This window comes from Erinaceus europaeus, chromosome 9 (genome assembly GCF_950295315.1).
Source record: "Erinaceus europaeus chromosome 9, mEriEur2.1, whole genome shotgun sequence".
In the NCBI taxonomy this organism is placed as follows: Eukaryota; Metazoa; Chordata; class Mammalia; order Eulipotyphla; family Erinaceidae; genus Erinaceus; species Erinaceus europaeus.
In genome coordinates, this window is record NC_080170.1 from 81,482,915 (window position 1) to 81,500,900 (window position 17,986).

Here is a 17,986-nt window from a genome sequence, read left to right on the forward strand (position 1 = left end):
ATTCTTCCAATGTCAGGCTGTAAACACTGAGACTGAAAACAATTGCAGTTGGCTGAGATACTTTATTTTTGCATTCTTGGAGGTACAGTTTATGGATTATCAGGAGTAATTTTGTGCTAAAAATCATATGCAAAATTGTTTTATATTTCAAAACAAATGCTTTCAATGTCATCTGATTTAAAAACCAGCAGCACAGACCTGCCTCATTTATGCCCAGTTTGCAGACTACCTAGACAGGGAGCATTATCTGTTTCTCTGTCCAGCTGCAGTTTGCTGGGAGGAGAGTTGGTGGAGCTGCTCTAAAAGGAAGGTTATAGAGTCACATCTGCTTGGCTTTTCCTGAGGGTCACAACCTGCACAGCACAGAATTTCCCTTGTTAGGCTCTGTGGAGTTGCTATAGAACCCTTATATCTTTGTAAGATGCAATTTGACAATTTCAATTAAGCTACTGCTTCTAAAACTTCTCATAGTTGCAAAGGTTTCCTGGAGTTGCCTCCTGATAATCTTTGATATCCATTTTGACTTTGGATAGTCAGTGTCACCAGGAAACAGTTCTCTGCAACAATAAGGCATGAGAAAGGGCCGCCTTTATGAAAAGCAAGCCTTTGGGGAATGCCTAGGGGCTGTAACACTTGTGAATGAGAATGAGAGATCGCCTATGTAGGGGGTTAGGAGGCTGGGAAACCCTGTATAACTGGAGCCCAGCCTTACCTAGTGCCAAATAACCCAACGTTTTACCTAGTTTTTCTAAATACATATTTTATTTATTTGCTTATTTAACTGGAGAGAGACTGAGAGAAATTGAGAAGGAAAGGGCAGATAGGAAGGGAGACAGAGAGACACCTGTAGCACTGCTTCACCATCTGTGAAGCATTCCCCCTGCCGGTGGGAATTGGGGCCTTGAGCATTGTAATGTGTACACTCAGCCAGGTTCACCACCACCTGACCCCTACTTATCTAGTCTTAACTCTAGGTTCTCCTCTCTATTTCCTAGTATATAATTTGAACCCAGATACATCTGCATACCTTATCCTTATTCTAGTAAGGAATAACTAACTTGACATAATGCTTACAGCTCAGATGGAGTGAGGTCTTCCTATTCCACATCAGAAAGCAAGTCTCCTAAGCAGCAGAGAAGACGCAATAGTAATGTTCATAACAATGACACATATATCTGAATAATGCTTTATGTGCATAGCACTTCTTCAAGATCCCAAATGGGTCTCACTATCTGTCATGAAAAGCAAGTGGAGCACCTCCATTATTTCAGGCATAAAGAAGTAAATATATATATAGAACCAGGAAGACAGAATAATGGTTATACAAAAGACTTTGGTGCCTGAGACTCCAAGGTTCCAGGCTCAAGCCCCAGCACCACCAGAATGGAGCGATGATTTGATAACAAACAAACAAAAAGTAATATATAATAGCAAATGTTCATGTGGATTCTCTGGATTGTGGCTCATATTTTTGTTTTGATTTTTGTTGTGATTTTTAAGATGTCCAGTATGTAAACACATATGAAATGTAGGGTCTTGTTTTCTTGTTTGTTTTGAAAAAAATGCCCCAGTAGATAGGAAACTCAGCAGTTGGTGGAACTGAATTGTCCAAGATGCACAGAGCACTTGCATATTCATTCTATAGCAGACAAAAAGTCCTAAACATAGCAGATGTTTAAAAATTCCTAAACCATTCAGATCCTTATAGGGTTAGGAATTTTTTAAAAGTTATTTATTTATTTATTGGACAGAGACAAAGAAATTAAGAAGTAAGTGGATAGCTGAGGGTGGGGGAGAGAACTAAAGACATCTATAGTACTGCTTCACCACCCATAAAGCTTTCCCCCTGCAGGTGGGGACTGGTGGCTTGAACCCAGGTCTTTTTTCTTTCTCCAGGGTTATTACTGGGCTTAGTGCCTGCACTATAAATCCACTGCTCCTGGAGCCATTATTTTCATTTTATTGGATAGGACAGAGAGAAATTGAGAGAAGAGGAGAAGATAGAGAGGGAATATAGAAAGGGACAGAGAAAGACAGACACCTGCAGATCTTCTTCACCACTTGAGCTCTCCACCCATAGGTAGAGAGCTCAAGGCTTCAGCTGCAATCCTTGAGTGAGTCCTGATGATCTTCAATACTATGTGCGCTTAATCCAGTATGCTACTGCCAGACCCCCTAAACCCAGGTCTTTGTACATTGTAACACAAATGCTCAATCAGGTGAACCACTGTCCAGTCTCCTCCTGAGTTTGGACTTTAAAAAACACTACAGCTTATGTTGCTTCTGAAAAGAAAGTATCTGCTATTTCTCTTATTATCAACTTTGATAAGTCATTTCCCAGTCGGGAGTCTTGGTTTCCCTATATAAAAAGTGGGAATTGATGAGGTTCCTCACAAGAATATGGCCACAGTAAGGAGTGGTATCTGAGTGGTATCCCACTTCTACTATTGACTGGGTAACTTTAGTTCCATAGTGTACGATTCTATGTGATATAAGGAAACTTGAGGTTCTGAAAAGTTAAAGGTCTTGTACAATGTAAGGCCAGAGTTAGAACCCAGAGCATGAGCCTGTACTAGCACACATGAGCCAATATTGAAAGATTCTGCCTACTCAATCCTTTCTCTTGTCTTCTGTCTCTTGACATCTAGTCAAGTTATATTTTATTAATTACTTTACATTATTTTTCCCTTCCATATCCTCATTTCCAATAGGCATTTATGTTTGAGTCTTCTTTAAGTATGGCTGTTACCAAATGGGGCCTCAAGACCTGCAATTGTTTGGATGAGAACTACTACAAGTGCTGGGAGCCTCTCAAGAGCCACTTCACGCCCAATTGCAAAAACCCAACAGGACCTAACTGAGGCTGGTGCATTGCTACCATAATTAAGAATGGATTTTCTGCAATTTTCTTTAGAATCTATTGCCTTTTGGAAGTATTTGGGTGGGGATATAAAATGAAAACTCACATTTTCACAGTCAAATGATTCAGACATTTGTAGAAATGTATTTGGAAAGGTAGATGGCTATCAGTTTAATAACTCAATAAATATTTGTCCATATTCTGTGGAAGTGGCAACTGATCCTAATCAGGTCTTGATGAGGCTTAACTACAGCAGTCAAGACTGGGAGGGAGGTTGTTCATGAGACTGAACCAGACCAAGATCTCTTCCTATGTGTTAAAACCTGAGTGCCTTTATTCTAGGAGCAAAGCTCAGGGAATCTACCATAGACCATCTGACCAAACCATGAAAAAACAAACAAACAACAACAACACACACACACACTCACACACATACACACACACAAAACACAGGCTGATGTGCAAACCTTGAGCTAAAGCTGGAGTCTTATGAGTCATTCAAGGCACAGATGGTATAATGGCTGACAGAATTCCAAATACCCAGTCATATCATACTGAAATGGATGAGTGCAGCCCAGGAGGTGGCACAGTGGCTATAGCATCAGACTTATAAGCATGAGGTCTCAAGTTTGATCCTTAGTACGACATGTGTCCTAGTGGTACTCTGGTTCTCTCTCACACTGAAAATAAAATAAAGTAACATAGGGGCTAAGAAAGTTGTGGTATATAAAGACAATGGAATACAACTCAGCCATTAACAATGATAATACCACCTCCCTCACCTCATCTTAGATGGAGCTTGAAGGAATCGTGTTGAGATAAGCCAGAATGAGAAGAATGGATCTGAAATTACCTCATTTATGAGCAGAACTTAAGAAACAAGAATAGAGCCAAGTGGTGGTGCACACAGTTAAGTGCACTTATAACCAAGTCACACAGTTAAGTGCACTTATAACCAAGAACAAAGACCGAGGTTTGAGCCTCCGCTCCCTACATACAGGTGTCTATCATTCTTTCCCCTTCTCTACCTTCCCCTCCTCTCTCAATTTCTCACTCCTATCTAATAAAAAAAAGAGAGAGAGAGAGAAAATAGAAAAATGGCCACCAGGAGTGAATTTGTAATACCAGCACTAAGCCCTAGTGATAACCCTGGTGGCAGTGGGAAAGAAAGAGAAAGAGAGAGAGAGAGAGAAGGAAGAAAGAAAAGAAAGAAAGAAAAAGGAAAAAAAAGGATAAACAAAACAAAACCAGTTTGGTGTATTGCACCAAAGCAAAACACTCTGAGAAATAAGAAAAGGAAGATGGGGAGGGGGAAGGCAGGGACTTTCAGGTCCTGGTACATGATGGTGGAAAAGAACCTAAGTTGGAGGTGAGAGTGTTTTGCAGACACCTATTATGGCAAGAAAAGAAATTGTACCAATATGCCAATAACTGTATTGTAAACCATTACCCTCCCAATAAAAAATTAAAAACTAAATAAATAAATAGGTGACTAGCCCATAAGACTGCTTAATCTTGGCAATCATAGAGCAGCCCATCTGGTGTTAATGCAAGAAGCCTAAACATCGAGAGGTCAACATCATTTGTTGAGATGGCCAACAGCCCCAATTTTCACAGACAGCTGCATATCCCACTAACTCCCTCAGTTCTGGTGAAAGTAGAACACTCATCCTTTTATAAGTCACTCATTTATCAGTTCATTGTGTAACTAGGCTTTGAGTTCTAATATGTGCCAGCTCCTGAGCTAGGTGCTGGTTAAAGGAAGAAGCTGTCTGTTTCCTAGCAAGCTTACAGTCAGTCTGGGGAGATTAGTGACAAAGATCAATAAATATGCACAACCACAACTAAACTGAGGCTATATTGTGTAGAAAAACTGTTCCTAACCCACCGCCCTTCCTGGTCAGCACCTCTCTCTCCCCGAACAATAGTGGGCTACCTAAAACTTTGAAAAGAATAGAAGAGTGATCTGGAAGGTAACGCAGTTGATAAAGCATAATTCTTTTAAGCACGAGGTCCCAAATTTAATCCCCAGCAGCACATGTACCAGAGTGATGTCTATTTCTTTCTCTCCTCCTATCTTTCTCATTAATAAATAAATAAAATCTTTTTTTTAAAAAAAAAAAGAAAAGTGGAATGGGTTCTTGTGGAGTGAGAAGACAAATCAGGCTTGAAAGGATTGGGAAGTGGTATTTGTCTTTAGTTCTATAGTTTTAACACATTTCACCCCACTTTGTTGCCGTAGTAGCAGTTTTGAAATGTTGCAACTAGGTTTTTGCTTAATAATATGTGGTGAGAATCAGCTATGTGTCAGGGCCAGAAAACCAAGGACATCAGATAACATATAAAATGTCCAATTACTGGAGTTGATGTATTGCACCAAAATAAAAGGCTCTGGGTTGCAGGGGGAGGGTACAGGTCCTGGAACATGATGGCAGAGGGGGACCTAGTGGAAGTTGCATTGTTAGGGAAACATTATTCATGTACAAACTAATATATTTTACTATCAACTGTAAAACATTAATCCCCCAATAAAAATGTCCAATTAAATTTGAATTTCAAATAAACCATAATTTATATTGAATGTAAGTTACATCATATACAGTATTTGGAAATACTTAAACTAAAATTCTTTGAGGTTTATTTGAAATTCAAGTTTAACTGGAATGTCTACATTTTTTTATTTATTTATAAGATGGAAACACTGACAAGTCCATAGGATAAGAGGGGTACAAATCCACATAGTTACCACTACCAGAACTCCATATCTCATCCCTTCCTTTGAAAGATTTCCTATTCTTTATTCCTCTAGGAGTATGGACCCAGGGTCATTATGGGGTGCAAAAGGTGGAAGGTCTGGCTTCTGTAATTGCTTCCCCGTTGAACATGGGCATTGGCAGGTCAATCCATACTCCCAGTCTGTCTCTCTCTTCCCCTAGTGGGGCAGGGCTCTGGGGAAGCACAACCCCCCAGATTGGTGGAGTCCTCTGCCCAGGGAAGTAAGGTTGGCAATATAGTAACATCTGAAACCTGGTGACTGAAAAAGAGTTAAGACATAAAGAACAAATTACTGGCTAATCATGAACCTAAAGGCAATATTGCAGATGAGATTTGGAGTCTCCACTGGGGAAAAAGCTAGTAGGTCTATTTAAGGTATATTCCAAGGGGCCCATGAGTTTACTAGTTTTTGCCTGAGTCTGACAGCTAACATGCAGGTAGACCCAAGGTATAGTCTGGGGAAATGGTGTCATAGTTGGAGAAAGGACAAGAGAGCTGCATTAGAGGAGAGAGTAGCTCCCAAATATATGAAAAGTATATAAATATTGTTAACTGTAAACACTATTGATTTGATCTGGGGCCCATATTCCACACAGGAGCCTGTGTAACCTCTGCATCCCTGTAGGTCTGAGCTCACATTCTGTGGTCATGGCTAGGAACATTCCAGGCTGCACTAATTTCAGGACCCACCTTCCTCAAGTAGTAGAGTATGTTGTCTTTGGAGAATGGAATAGTCCCTACCATTGTTGACCCACATTGAGGGCAAGTTCCTATAGGAGCCCACAAAGGGGCCATTATGTTGTTCCTGAGGGAAGTGATCAGTGATGGGACAAAGAAGGATCTGTTAGAAATCTAGGTCCATCATTTCTGTGTGGGAATCCCAGGACTCCCTGACTAGGGCCCCAGGTGATGGGATACCCCGTCTCTTGCCCTTATCCCTTATCTTGCCCTTATCCCTTATCCTTATCCTTATCCTTATGCTTTTGCAGTCCTTACTTTTCACTGAGTGCTCAATAGATATCTTGCCATTTTCTTATGGCTTTTAGGGTTTGAATGGAGAAATCTGCTGATAGCCTTTTTTAAAATTTTTATTTATTTTCCTTTTTGTTGCCCTTGTTGTTTTTCATTGTTGTTGCAGTTATTATTGATGTCATTATTGTTAGGACAGAGAGAAATGGAGAGAGAAGGGAAGACAGAGGAGGAGAGAAAGATAGACACTTGCAGACCTGCTTCACCACTTGTGAAACGACTTTCCTGCAGTTAGGGAGCCAGGGGCTCGAACCGGGATCCTTATGCCAGTCCTTGCTCTTTTCGCCACCTGCACTTAACCTGCAGTGCTACCACCTGACTCCCTGCTAGTAGTCCTGTGGGTTTTCCCTCTATGTGACTTTTTGTTTTTTCTCTTGCAGCTTTTAGAATCCTTACCTCTTTTCATTGTAACTATAATGTGTCTTGATGTTTCAGGTCTTGGTTGATTCTGTTTGGGACTCTCTGGGCCTCTTGAATCTTAATGTCCTCTCTGTTGCTTTGATGCAGAAGTTTTCTTCTATTATTTCCTTCAGCATACTTTGTTCCCCTTCCCCTTTCTCTCTTCCTCTGGTAGACCAATTATATGAATGTTACTTCTTTTGAGATCATCCCATGTCTCTGTTGTTTTCAATGTCTCTCTTTTTATAGCTCTTTTACCACCTTCTTAGTTTTCTCTAGCTCACCTTCTGTCTGGATAATTCTGTTTTCTGCTTCTGTTAATCTGCTTTCTCTTCCCTCAGCTTCCTTCTTCAGTTTATATATATATATATATATATATATATATATATATATATATATATTACCTTTCTCAGTTACAGTATTAGCTTGTTCTGCTAACTGGTCTCTTAGCTCAGCTATTTCAGCATTCAGTTTTCTAGTTACCTCATTCTCAAGATAGCTAGTATTTTCTGTTCTTTCTTCCCTTTTTTTTTTTGCCTCCATAGTTATCACTGGAGCTCAGGGCCTGAACTATGAATCCACTGCTCCTGGAAGCTATTTTTCCCCTTTTGTTGCCCTTGTTATCATTGTTGTTATTATTATTGTTGTTGTTATGTCTGTCATTTTTGTTGGACAGGACAGAAAGAAATGGAAAGAGGAGGGCAGACAGAGAGGGGTAGAGAAAGATAGACACCTGCAGACCTGCTTCACCACTTATAAAGTGACCCTCCTGCAGGTGTGGAGCTGGGGGCTGGAACTAGGATCCTTACACTAGTATTTCCTCTTTGCACCATGTGTGCTTAACCTGCTGTGCTACTGCCCAGCCACCAGTAGCTAGTATTTTCTTTGAGGGTCTCATCTGTTATTTTGCTATTTCTGATAGCCAAAAGCTTTATTCACTCCTGTGATTAATATATCAATTAATGTTTGGATATTTTCCTCATTTTTAGTTGCTTCTTATTTACTTGGAGTTTCTTCTGGGCTCCTGTCCTGATTCATTGTGGTAGCTGTTTTAATTTCTTTCAATTTAACCATTTTTTAATACAGTTTATATTTTTCTGTCCTGTTGTTCTTCAGTTGTTGTACTGTCTGAGTACAAGCCACACTAACGTCCTTTCACAAATGAAGTCACAAACCTCAGCAAGTACAACCACAGCAACAGAAGTAAAGATTAATGCAGTTCAACCAAAACCATTTAGCCAAGCAACACCTCCACTCCAAAAACAAAAACAAACAGACAAACAAAACAAAAATTTAAAAAGGCAAAGCAAGAATGGATAATCATGAAAAACAACTGTCAACTATAAATTCTGGAGATATTAGGTAGAGAAGGAAAAGGAGAAAAGAGAGAGAAGGAGTCCACTCTGAGTCAGACTTTTTCCACAAGATAATTCACAAACAAGTGCCAGTGAATACAGAAAAAGAGAAAATCAGCAAAAGAAAAAATATTTTTCAGATCAGTTAGGAGGAAAGAAAAAGAAAAGTGGAGAAAAGAGAGAAAAGCAAGTTCTTCCCACAATGGAGAGCACACCCAATCACCTATCAATGGAAAAACAACAGCAGCTAATTTTGGTCAACCTGGAGAGAAGGAAAAACAGACAAGAGCAAATAATAATAATAATAACCCCTAACAATCAACCTGAAGATTAAAGCATTCTAGATTGGCTGCACATAGCCTTGCCCCCTTCATCAACTAAGCAAAAACAATTACAGGAAGCAACTATCAAATAAACTCAAGAGGTAAAGGGAAGAAAGACAGGTAACCTAACCCAAACAATACTGAAGGAGACTACTGTCACAGCCCCAGCAGAGGCACCAATTGATAAGGTATTCTGCCACTTAGATAGAGTTCCAGCCCCCTTCAAAAAGAAAAAAAAAATAAGTCTTTGCTTGGGGAAATATCCCCCCTCCTTTGGATGATTCTCCTGCTAAGCCTGGAATCTTGGTAAAGAAATTAGCTCCACAGGAGGCATACCAATCTGCATATGGCTCTCTCACCCCTCTGATGTGGGTGTTGGCCTTGGGACTGAGGGGGGGGGGGACAGAGAGAAATAGCAAAACCCACAGACCTGTGTTTCCTTTGTCCTTTTCAGTCTTTGTTTGCCAGCTTAAGGGTGGGTTATATGACTCCTCCTTGGTTGGAGCCACCTTGACCCCCACCCCCCTTACTCCTTCTCCACCACTGGCCCAGAAATCCTACCCTCACCTGAATGCCCAGGTTTTTTTTTTTAATAATTTATTTCTTTATTGGGGAATTAATGTTTTACATTCAACAGTAAATATAATAGTTTGTACATGCATAACATTCCCCAGATTCCCATTTAACAATACAACCCCCACTATGTCATTCATCATCTTTCATGGACCTGTATTCTCCCCACCCACCCACCCACCCACCCCAGAGTCTTTTACTTTGGTGTAATACTCCAATTCCATTTCAGGTTCGACTTGTGTTTTCTTTTCTAATCTTGTTTTTCAACTTCAGCCTGAGAGTGAGATCATCCCATATTCATCCTTCTGTTTCTGACTTATTTCACTCAACATGATTTTTTTCAAGGTCCATCCAAGATCGGCTGAAAACGGTGAAGTCACCATTTTTTACAGCTGAGTAGTATTCCATTGTGTATATATACCACAACTTGCTCAGCCACTCATCTGTTGTTGGACACCTGGGTTGCTTCCAGGTTTTGGCTATTACAAATTGTGAATGCCCAGGTTTAAAGCAGCCTCCTTACAGAGCTCACACCAGGTGTTGTCTCCAAGCTGCCATCTTGGCTTTGCCCCCAAGATCTTTCTTCTTAATAAAGAAGTAACATTTAGCTAGACTTAGAGAAAAAGAAGAACTTGCTAATTGAAAGGTTAGGATTGGGCTGGAGTAGGGTGGGGAGGAACATTCGAAGAAAAAGTCTATGGGTTCAAGGAACTGAAAGAAGAGTGTATATAGGGAGCCCACAAGGCTACTTAAGTCAACCAAGTAAAAAAACATGGTCCTGGACTGATGCAGTAGCAATAGAAACAGAGGTGGATAAAGTGTATAATATTTTGGAGTAACCTGAATGAATGTGCTAATGGATTAAGTTAAAGAGGAGTGGAGGACTGAGGTTACTACTGGGTTTATTATAATGGTATGTGTCTTTTTTTTTTTTTTTTTTGTATTTCTGACTCAAACTAATTACTTTTTATTCCATTGTTAAAGGTTTCTTCCCTCCTTAATTCTAAGTATTCCTCATAGGGTGTCCCTCACCCCCAATATCTTAAACTTTTAATCAGCAAAGTGAGAAGACATGCACCAGAGAAGCATGTGGGCCATTTGGACAAAAATGACCCTATGTGGGAAGCTGATGCCCATTTTTATTCACTTCTAAGGGTCTGTTTCCATTTCCTTTCTAAATCACACCTATAGCTCTTAAAACTTGTAGATATCCTTCCCTTTTCTTCTTTCCTCTCAGGTAAGGGAAATAGTGCCTCACTTCCTCAGGTGTTCTTTAGATTCTGTTCCCTCTCAGTGATGGGGCAAAAATAAATGTTCCTGGTTACAAAAATTCTGGTGGCAAAAATGGAACTGGGCTTCAGAGCCTTTGATCATATTTCTCTAACATTTCCCTTCTGGGAGTATAGACCAAAATCCTTTTTGGAGCAATGCAGAAGAAAGGAGTTCAGGCTTTTGTAACTGATTCTCTGCTGGACATGGACATTGGCCAGTTGATTCATACTCCCAGTTATTTCTATCTTTCCCTAGTAAGATAGGGTTCATGGCAGTGGTATTTCATGACCTCAAGTAACAAGGTGAAGATATCTTTGTTGGTGGCAAAAGTTGGTATGTCTTCCCATTGTTTCTTAATATAAAAAAAAAGGTTTTGTTAAAAATTAAACATTGTTGGGAGTCGGGCTGTAGCACAGCGGGCTAAGCGCAGGTGGCGCAAAGCACAAGGACCGGCATAAGGATCCCGGTTCGAACCCCGGCTCCCCACCTGCAGGGGAGTCGCTTCACAGGCGGTGAAGCAGGTCTGCAGGTGTCTATCTTTCTCTCCTCCTCTCTGTCTTCCCCCCCCTCTCCATTTCTCTCTGTCCTATCCAACAACAACAACAATAATAACTACAACAATAAAACAACAAGGGAACAAAAGGGAATAAATAAATAAAATAAATAAAAAAAAAAAAATTAAACATTGTTGTGAGTCCGGCGGTAGTGCAGCAGGTTAAGCTCATGAGGCATAAAGCACAAGGACTGGTGTAAAGATCCCGGTTCAAGCTCCCTGCTCCCCACCTGCAGGGGAATTGCTTCACAGGCGGTGAAGCAGGTCTGCAGTTGTCTGTCTTTCTCTCCCCCTCTCTGTCTTCCCCTCCTCTCTCCATTTCTCTCTGTCCTATCTAACAACAATGCCATCATCAACAACAATAACTACAACAACAATGAAAAAGAACAAGGGCAACAAAAAGGGAAAATAAATTTAAAAATAAATAAATAAACATTGTTAATTAGAAAAACAATCTATACCTTTAAATAAAAATTAAAGTTTAAGTCTTAAGAGATAGCTTAACAGATGGAGTACATGCTTTGCTATATGTGCAGCCAATTCAAGTTCAGCACCATATAGGAGTACTATGGCACAGAAAAGGTTCTGGTGCTATGGTCTATATATTGTATATTGCCCATTATCTATCTATCTATCTATCTATCTATCTATCTATCTATCTATCTACCTACCTATCTATCATCTATCATCTTTCTATCTGTTCATCTATCTGTCATCTATTATTAGCCCAGGTGTAGTGAAATTAAATATATATGAGCACCAGGGTCTCCAAAAATATTAAAAATTGACAACTGTAGCAGAAGTTTCCAATATCCTATTTATAGTACTAACAAGTACCAGCCAACTGCTTCCAGTTGCTAGCACCAAACCAGCAAATGTCTGAGACCCATAACACAATATGGTAAAAGTACTGAGAATTTATTGGCCCTGGGCACAACTCTTAGTCAATGATGAACAGGAATTAATAGGTAAATACACCAACTCTCTTGTCCTATACCTCTAAGGCATCAGGGATTAAGCACCATGGAGCACAGTGCACCTGTGCTGGCCATGCACAGGTATTTGAGTCCTTCCCTTCCCTCTGGTGCTTATGGGGCATTTTTCTTAAGTAACCCAACTAAGACAGTTAATCTGATATTTTATTCTCAAACCTAGCCTCCCTGTAATAAACTCATTCCTTTTTTTTTTTTTTTTTTTACCAGAGCACTGCTTATCTCTGGTTTATGGGGGTGTCATGGATTGAACCTGAGACTTTGGAGCCTCAGGCATAAGAGTCTCCTTACATAACCATTATGCTACCTAAACCTCCCCCCAGTAAACTCATTCTAACCTTAATTTTTGCCCATTTCCAACTTTACTAGCATCAAAGTCTTTTTAAGGCTAAGGAAATGTGTAGGGAAATTGTGGGGGATGTGGTGGAGCCTGGAAGGGCTTAGCCTAAGAGGTGAGTCCCTCCTGTTAGTCTCTCTCTTTACGGAGGGGTTGAACAAAAGAGGGGACACAGGAACCTCAAAAGGTTGCTTGCCATATCAGAATTCCCTGCCTCACAAAACACTGCATCTTCCTGCCTCCTGGAGCCAGCATTCCTTAAAACATTAAGCCTGCTCCACCCTGCATTCCTTTTATTATTTACATATCAATCTTCTGCTTTGTCTTACAAATGACTAAAGGTCTCCTTCTAATTCCCTGCAGGGTATTGCTAATCCTACCAGTCGAACCCCTAGGGGAGAGAAAGACACCTGTAGAGCTGCTTCACCCCTTGTGAAGTGAGTCCTCTGCAGGTGGGGAGCTGGGGGCTCGAACTGGGATCCTTATGCTGTGCTTCATGCCACATGTGCTTAACCCACTATGCTACTGCCTGACATCCATCCATCTAAATTTTACTTTATTTAATTAATTTATTTATTTCACCAGTGTGCTTTTATTTGCCCTGCACTGGCATCCATGAGAACGGGAAACATTATTAGGGCTGTGGCTTGTGAGCAATCAGTCCTGGGTCTATTGTACTTAAAAAAATATATGCTGAGGACAATTCTTTCTGGGTCACGGTAAGGACTTCACCACCAGAAGGCAGCTTCCCGGAGCACACAGATGCTAGAGAAGTCAGTGTGTCTTGTCTTCCCAGGGGAATCGAGCTCCTTGCAGTCAGCATCTAGGGTGGGTCAGCTGCTGTATGTATCTCCCAGCCTGCTCCTGGAGGTCAGAGACACCCCTCTCTCAGCCTCTGCCACTTCCAGTATTCTCATGCAGACACAGAGTGCCAGGTGTCAGTGAGTTTATGCTCCATGGTCGTATTTCCACTTAGTGGGAGCAGGCTGCCACAAGGAGAATGGCACAGGGGGACCCCAGGAGCCAGCAAGTGAAGCAGGTGTTGGGCTGGGTGCCGACTCCAGGAGTAGGGAGAGCTGGGAGCATAAGGCCATGCTCAAGCGGGCATCAGCCTGGCCCCTGTGTGGCAGAGGAGGTCCCTGGGCCTATAAGCCCTCCTGGGGGGCATATTTGGCACAGAAAGACCCCCTCCCAGCTTGGGATGGGCAGCCTCCTGGGCTTAGGGAAGCGAAGGCTGGAAGATGCCTCATGGGGAAACAGGTTCTTAAGTCTTCGAAGGTCTGTTCTCTCCACTGGGCCCAGCTGCACAGCTTTGGGATGACAGTACTCTCAGAGCCAGAGGGCTGCCACCCTGAGGGACAGCTGGGCAAACAGCACAGGGCTGGCTGGCTCCTGGGGAGGAGCCATGCCCCACCTCAGCTGGGACTCACAGACTCTTGTTAGTGAGCAAAATCAAACCACCATCCACTGCAAGGAAGCAAAAGATGTTTATTCACGAACTGCAATCCGGGCCGAGTGGCAACAGACAACAGTCTGCCAGCTCGACCCTGAACAAAGCTCAAACCATACAATTTATAGGAATTCAGACTACACTCAGGGAGGCGGAACACATCACCTTATCAGCCTATATCCAATCATTTCAAACTTAGCAAAAGCCTGATCCATTCAGAGCAAAGCATGGGCTAGTTCTAAACATCACACCAGACCAATAGGTCCCAGCCAAAGTGGGGGTCACCACATTCTTTTGTTCTTTGTTGGGACCACCCGACCATCTGTTTGCAATCTATCGGGCCATCATTTGTCAGGCCGTTTTTAATTGTCTGGTAACAGTATTCTGTTGCAGAGGTCATGAGGAGGCCTGCTCGCTGCAGGGTCTGTCAAAATAATTGATGGCCTCTTAGGTTCTGTCAAGGGGAAAAGGGCAAGGAATTTTCCACCTCACTGGGCAGGAGGGCAAAAAGCAACTATATTTAAACTATTCTTAAAACTCAAACTTAAAAAAGCAACTATACTTATAACTATTTTAGAGTTACTGCCTCTAACAGCTCTCAGCCTCTCTGGGTGCCTGAGGCTCCAGCCTAACCCGCCTCCCACCAGGACATCCCCTTCCTCCCACCCTCAAGGGGTAACCCCTCCAAGTTATTTCTGTCAAGTAGTAGGCAGATGGGAGTATCAGAGGGACAAGAACTCCAGAAAGAGCTATAGAGCTCCCCCCTGCCAACCATGATTCTTTCTTTGACCCTTCCCTATGCCAGCATTCCAGGTACCCACCTACCAAAGGTGGGAGAGGGTGACCTCTGCCATTTCTGGGTTCTAGGGAGCCTGTGTTTTAGAGCTGGCACCAGAGCACCCCATCTAGTGTTCTGCCCAGTGGAGCTTCAGGAAATCTAAACAGCAGGTGACAGGGATCCTGGGTTTGAGACCCACCATCGTCCCTGACACTTAAACAAGATACAACAACCCCAAAAGGCTGCCCAGAAAGGGCCCCACTCTCCTCTGCAGAGGTAGCTTGGGGACCCTACCTGGCCTCCCCTGCCCCCCTAAGTGGATCAGGAACACAATTCCTGTGACCTGTGAGTTCCAAGTGTTAATGGCCTGCCTCAGCCAGCGGGGCAAGAACAGGGGCTAGGAACACTGGGACCTGGAATGAAAGGGACAGGAGACACAAAGAATGACAGCAAGACAGGATTCTGATCAAGCTGTAAAATTTTATTGTGTTCACAGGCATTATAAGGCTTTGAGGAAGGGGGATTGCAAGAGGAGAAGGAGGAGGGGGAGCAATTATCAGGGTGGAATGTCCCTTGCAACATACATAGCCGAAACTATGTCTATTAACTATAACAATGTGGTGTGTCACTTGTTTTCTGGTAAATGGCCTACCTGTAGGGAAATAGAAACTTATCTCGAGGGCTTTCATTGTTTCAAAGCTTATCTTCTATCAAGCAGAGAATGGCTCTTGGCAATGGCCAGGCCTAGAGTCAAACCCAGCCCAGCAACTGCTCCCCAATTCGGGTAAAGGACATAAACATTCTTTAAGCCCAGAGCACTGGACCTCATGCCTGCCATCTCCCAGAATGAGCCCCCCACCCCCCAGAGTCCACTCCCTCCTGCTGCAATCCCCCAACTCCCTGGACAGTGACCCTCCCGGGATGCCCCCTGCCCTCTAGCCTTGCTGTCCCTTGCATGTGCAGGAACAGGTGTGCCTGCGGGGGACTTAGTATGCACACACATTCACAGCAGCCAATAACACTGTCATTTTAAAGAATGAGTGAAATCAGCAGCCTCTCTGTGGATGCCAAGCATGCTGATTATCCCATATTTGCACATCTGGGTGGCAGGAAGGTTCACAGTCTAGTGACTGAATTATCACCCTAATGCCTCCTGCTGGCTGGGAAGGATGCTGGGACAACAGTTGTCACAGGGGTCTTGGACGGTCTCCTTTGACTGCATCCAGAGTGAGGGCCCCCACAGCCAGGTCCTGGTGCTGAGGCCTGCCCACAGGGAGTGGGGAGCACTTCACTTTGGGTGGGTAGGAGAACCAGGAGATTTAGAATAATTGCTTTGCAACCAGGACCTTCCAAGGCGAGGTTATTCCCATCCTCCATCCTCCCAGGAAGCCAAAGGTATGAGATGTGACAGTGAGGGGAACAAAGGACATCTTAACCCAAGCCAGAGGAGCAGAGCTTCTCCCTGTGGAGGTCTGTTCCAAAGCAAGTTGCTTTGGATGAAGGCTTTCTGGAGATGGTGGCACTCTAGACCAATTGCTGGTTTTTCCTCCTCTCCTTGAAATCTCAGGGCCTGACTGTGCAGCTCTCCTCACTCAAGGTGGTGGTGGGGGGGTTGGGGGGACTGGAAGTATTGTGTCTGGCTTGCACAGACATCCTGGAGCCTGGAAGTCAGTCTCCTTCTGCACTGTACCCCTGGGGGTATGGATCAACCTGTCAACACCCATGTTCAGCAGGGAAGCAATTACAGAAGCCAGATCTTCCACCTTCTGCATCCCACAATGACCTTGGGTCCATACTGCCAGAGGGATAAAGAATAGGAAAGCTATCAAGGGAGGGGATGGATACAGAGTTCTGGTGGTGGGAACTGTGTGAAGTTGTACCCCTCTTAATCTATGGTTGTCAATGTTTCCTTTTTATAAATAAAAATTAAATAAAAAAAGAAGTAATATATGTATTATTGGCTTGCCAGAGGAAGAAAGAGAGGGAGAGGAAGAAAGCATTTTATAAGACATAATAGCTGAGAACTTCTCTAGTCTAGACAACATAAAAGACATAAAGTTCAAGAAGCCCAGAGGGTACCAAACAGAATTAACCCAGACTTACAGACTCCAAGACACATCATATTGAGAATGAAAGGAATAAGGATAAAGAAAGGATCTTGAATGCTGCAAGAGAAAAAACAAGAGTCAACTACAGAGGAAAACTCATAAGACTAGCAGCAGATTTCTCTAAAGGCCAGAAGAGAATGGCAAGATATATATCAAGCTCTCAAAGAGAAAAGTTTTCAGCCAAGACTACTGTATCCTGCCAAACTGTCATTCAAACTAGATGGAGGCATAAAAACCTTCTCAGACAAGCAACAGTTGAAGGAATCAAATATCACCAAGTCTTCCATGCTAGAAGTTCTGAAAGGTCTCATATAAACAATCAGATCACCAGAAACATGCCATATATCAGAACACTCTAAAAATCTACAATAACAGCATTAAAATATCTTCATTCTATAATATCAATAAATGTCAATGGCCTGAATTCACCTATTTAAAGGCACACAGTAGGAAGATGGATCAGAAAACACAACCCAACCATATGTTGTCTGCAAGAATCCCACCTAATTTAACAAGACAAACACAGACTCGAAGTAAAAGGATGAAAAACTATCATACAAGCCAATGGCCCACAAAAAAGGGCAGGAACAGCTATTTTCATATCTGACACAATAGACCTTAAAACAAATAAAATTTAAAATGATAGGGATGGACACTACTTAATTCTCAGAAGATCCATCAATCAAGGGGTCTTAATGGTTATTAACACCTATGTGCCCAATGAGAGGCCATCTAAGAAATCAAATATCTACTGAAAGGGCTACAGCAATATGTTAACAGCAGTACAGTAATAGTAGTAATAGTAACACCCCTTGGATGTTAGACCAGAAACTATGAAATACTTAGAGGAAAATATTGGCAGAACTCTTCTCCATCTAAATTTTAAAGGCACATTCAATGAAATGAATCCAATTACAAAAAAAAAAAAAAATGTCTAACAATAAACACAAAACAGAACTTGGACTGGATCTGTTGTATTGCACCAAAGTAAATGATTCTGGGGTGGTGGTTGGGGTTCAGGTCATGGACCTAGAAGAACTTTGAATTGTTATGTGGAAAACTGAGAAAAGTGAACAGGGGTAGATGGTAAAATGGTTATGCAAAAAGACTTATTCCTGAGGCTCCAAAGTCTCAGGCTCATGGTGAATTCACTTTCTTTACCCTATCTTGTATAGAGCTCAC

At 42.2% G+C, this 17,986-nt stretch overlaps 1 protein-coding gene across 1 annotated transcript in view; it reads left to right on the plus strand.

Annotated features, from left to right (window-relative positions):
• Positions 1 to 10,907, plus strand: part of HGD (homogentisate 1,2-dioxygenase) — a 66,130-nt gene extending 55,223 nt beyond the window's left edge. The window contains exons 13-14 of the mRNA XM_060198306.1: positions 8,180 to 9,320; positions 9,818 to 10,907. Coding sequence (XP_060054289.1) covers positions 8,180 to 8,211 — 32 coding nt within the window. The 3' untranslated portion in view covers positions 8,212 to 9,320; positions 9,818 to 10,907. The remainder of the gene's footprint in view (positions 1 to 8,179; positions 9,321 to 9,817) is intronic.
• Positions 10,908 to 17,986: the final 7,079 nt, after the last annotated feature.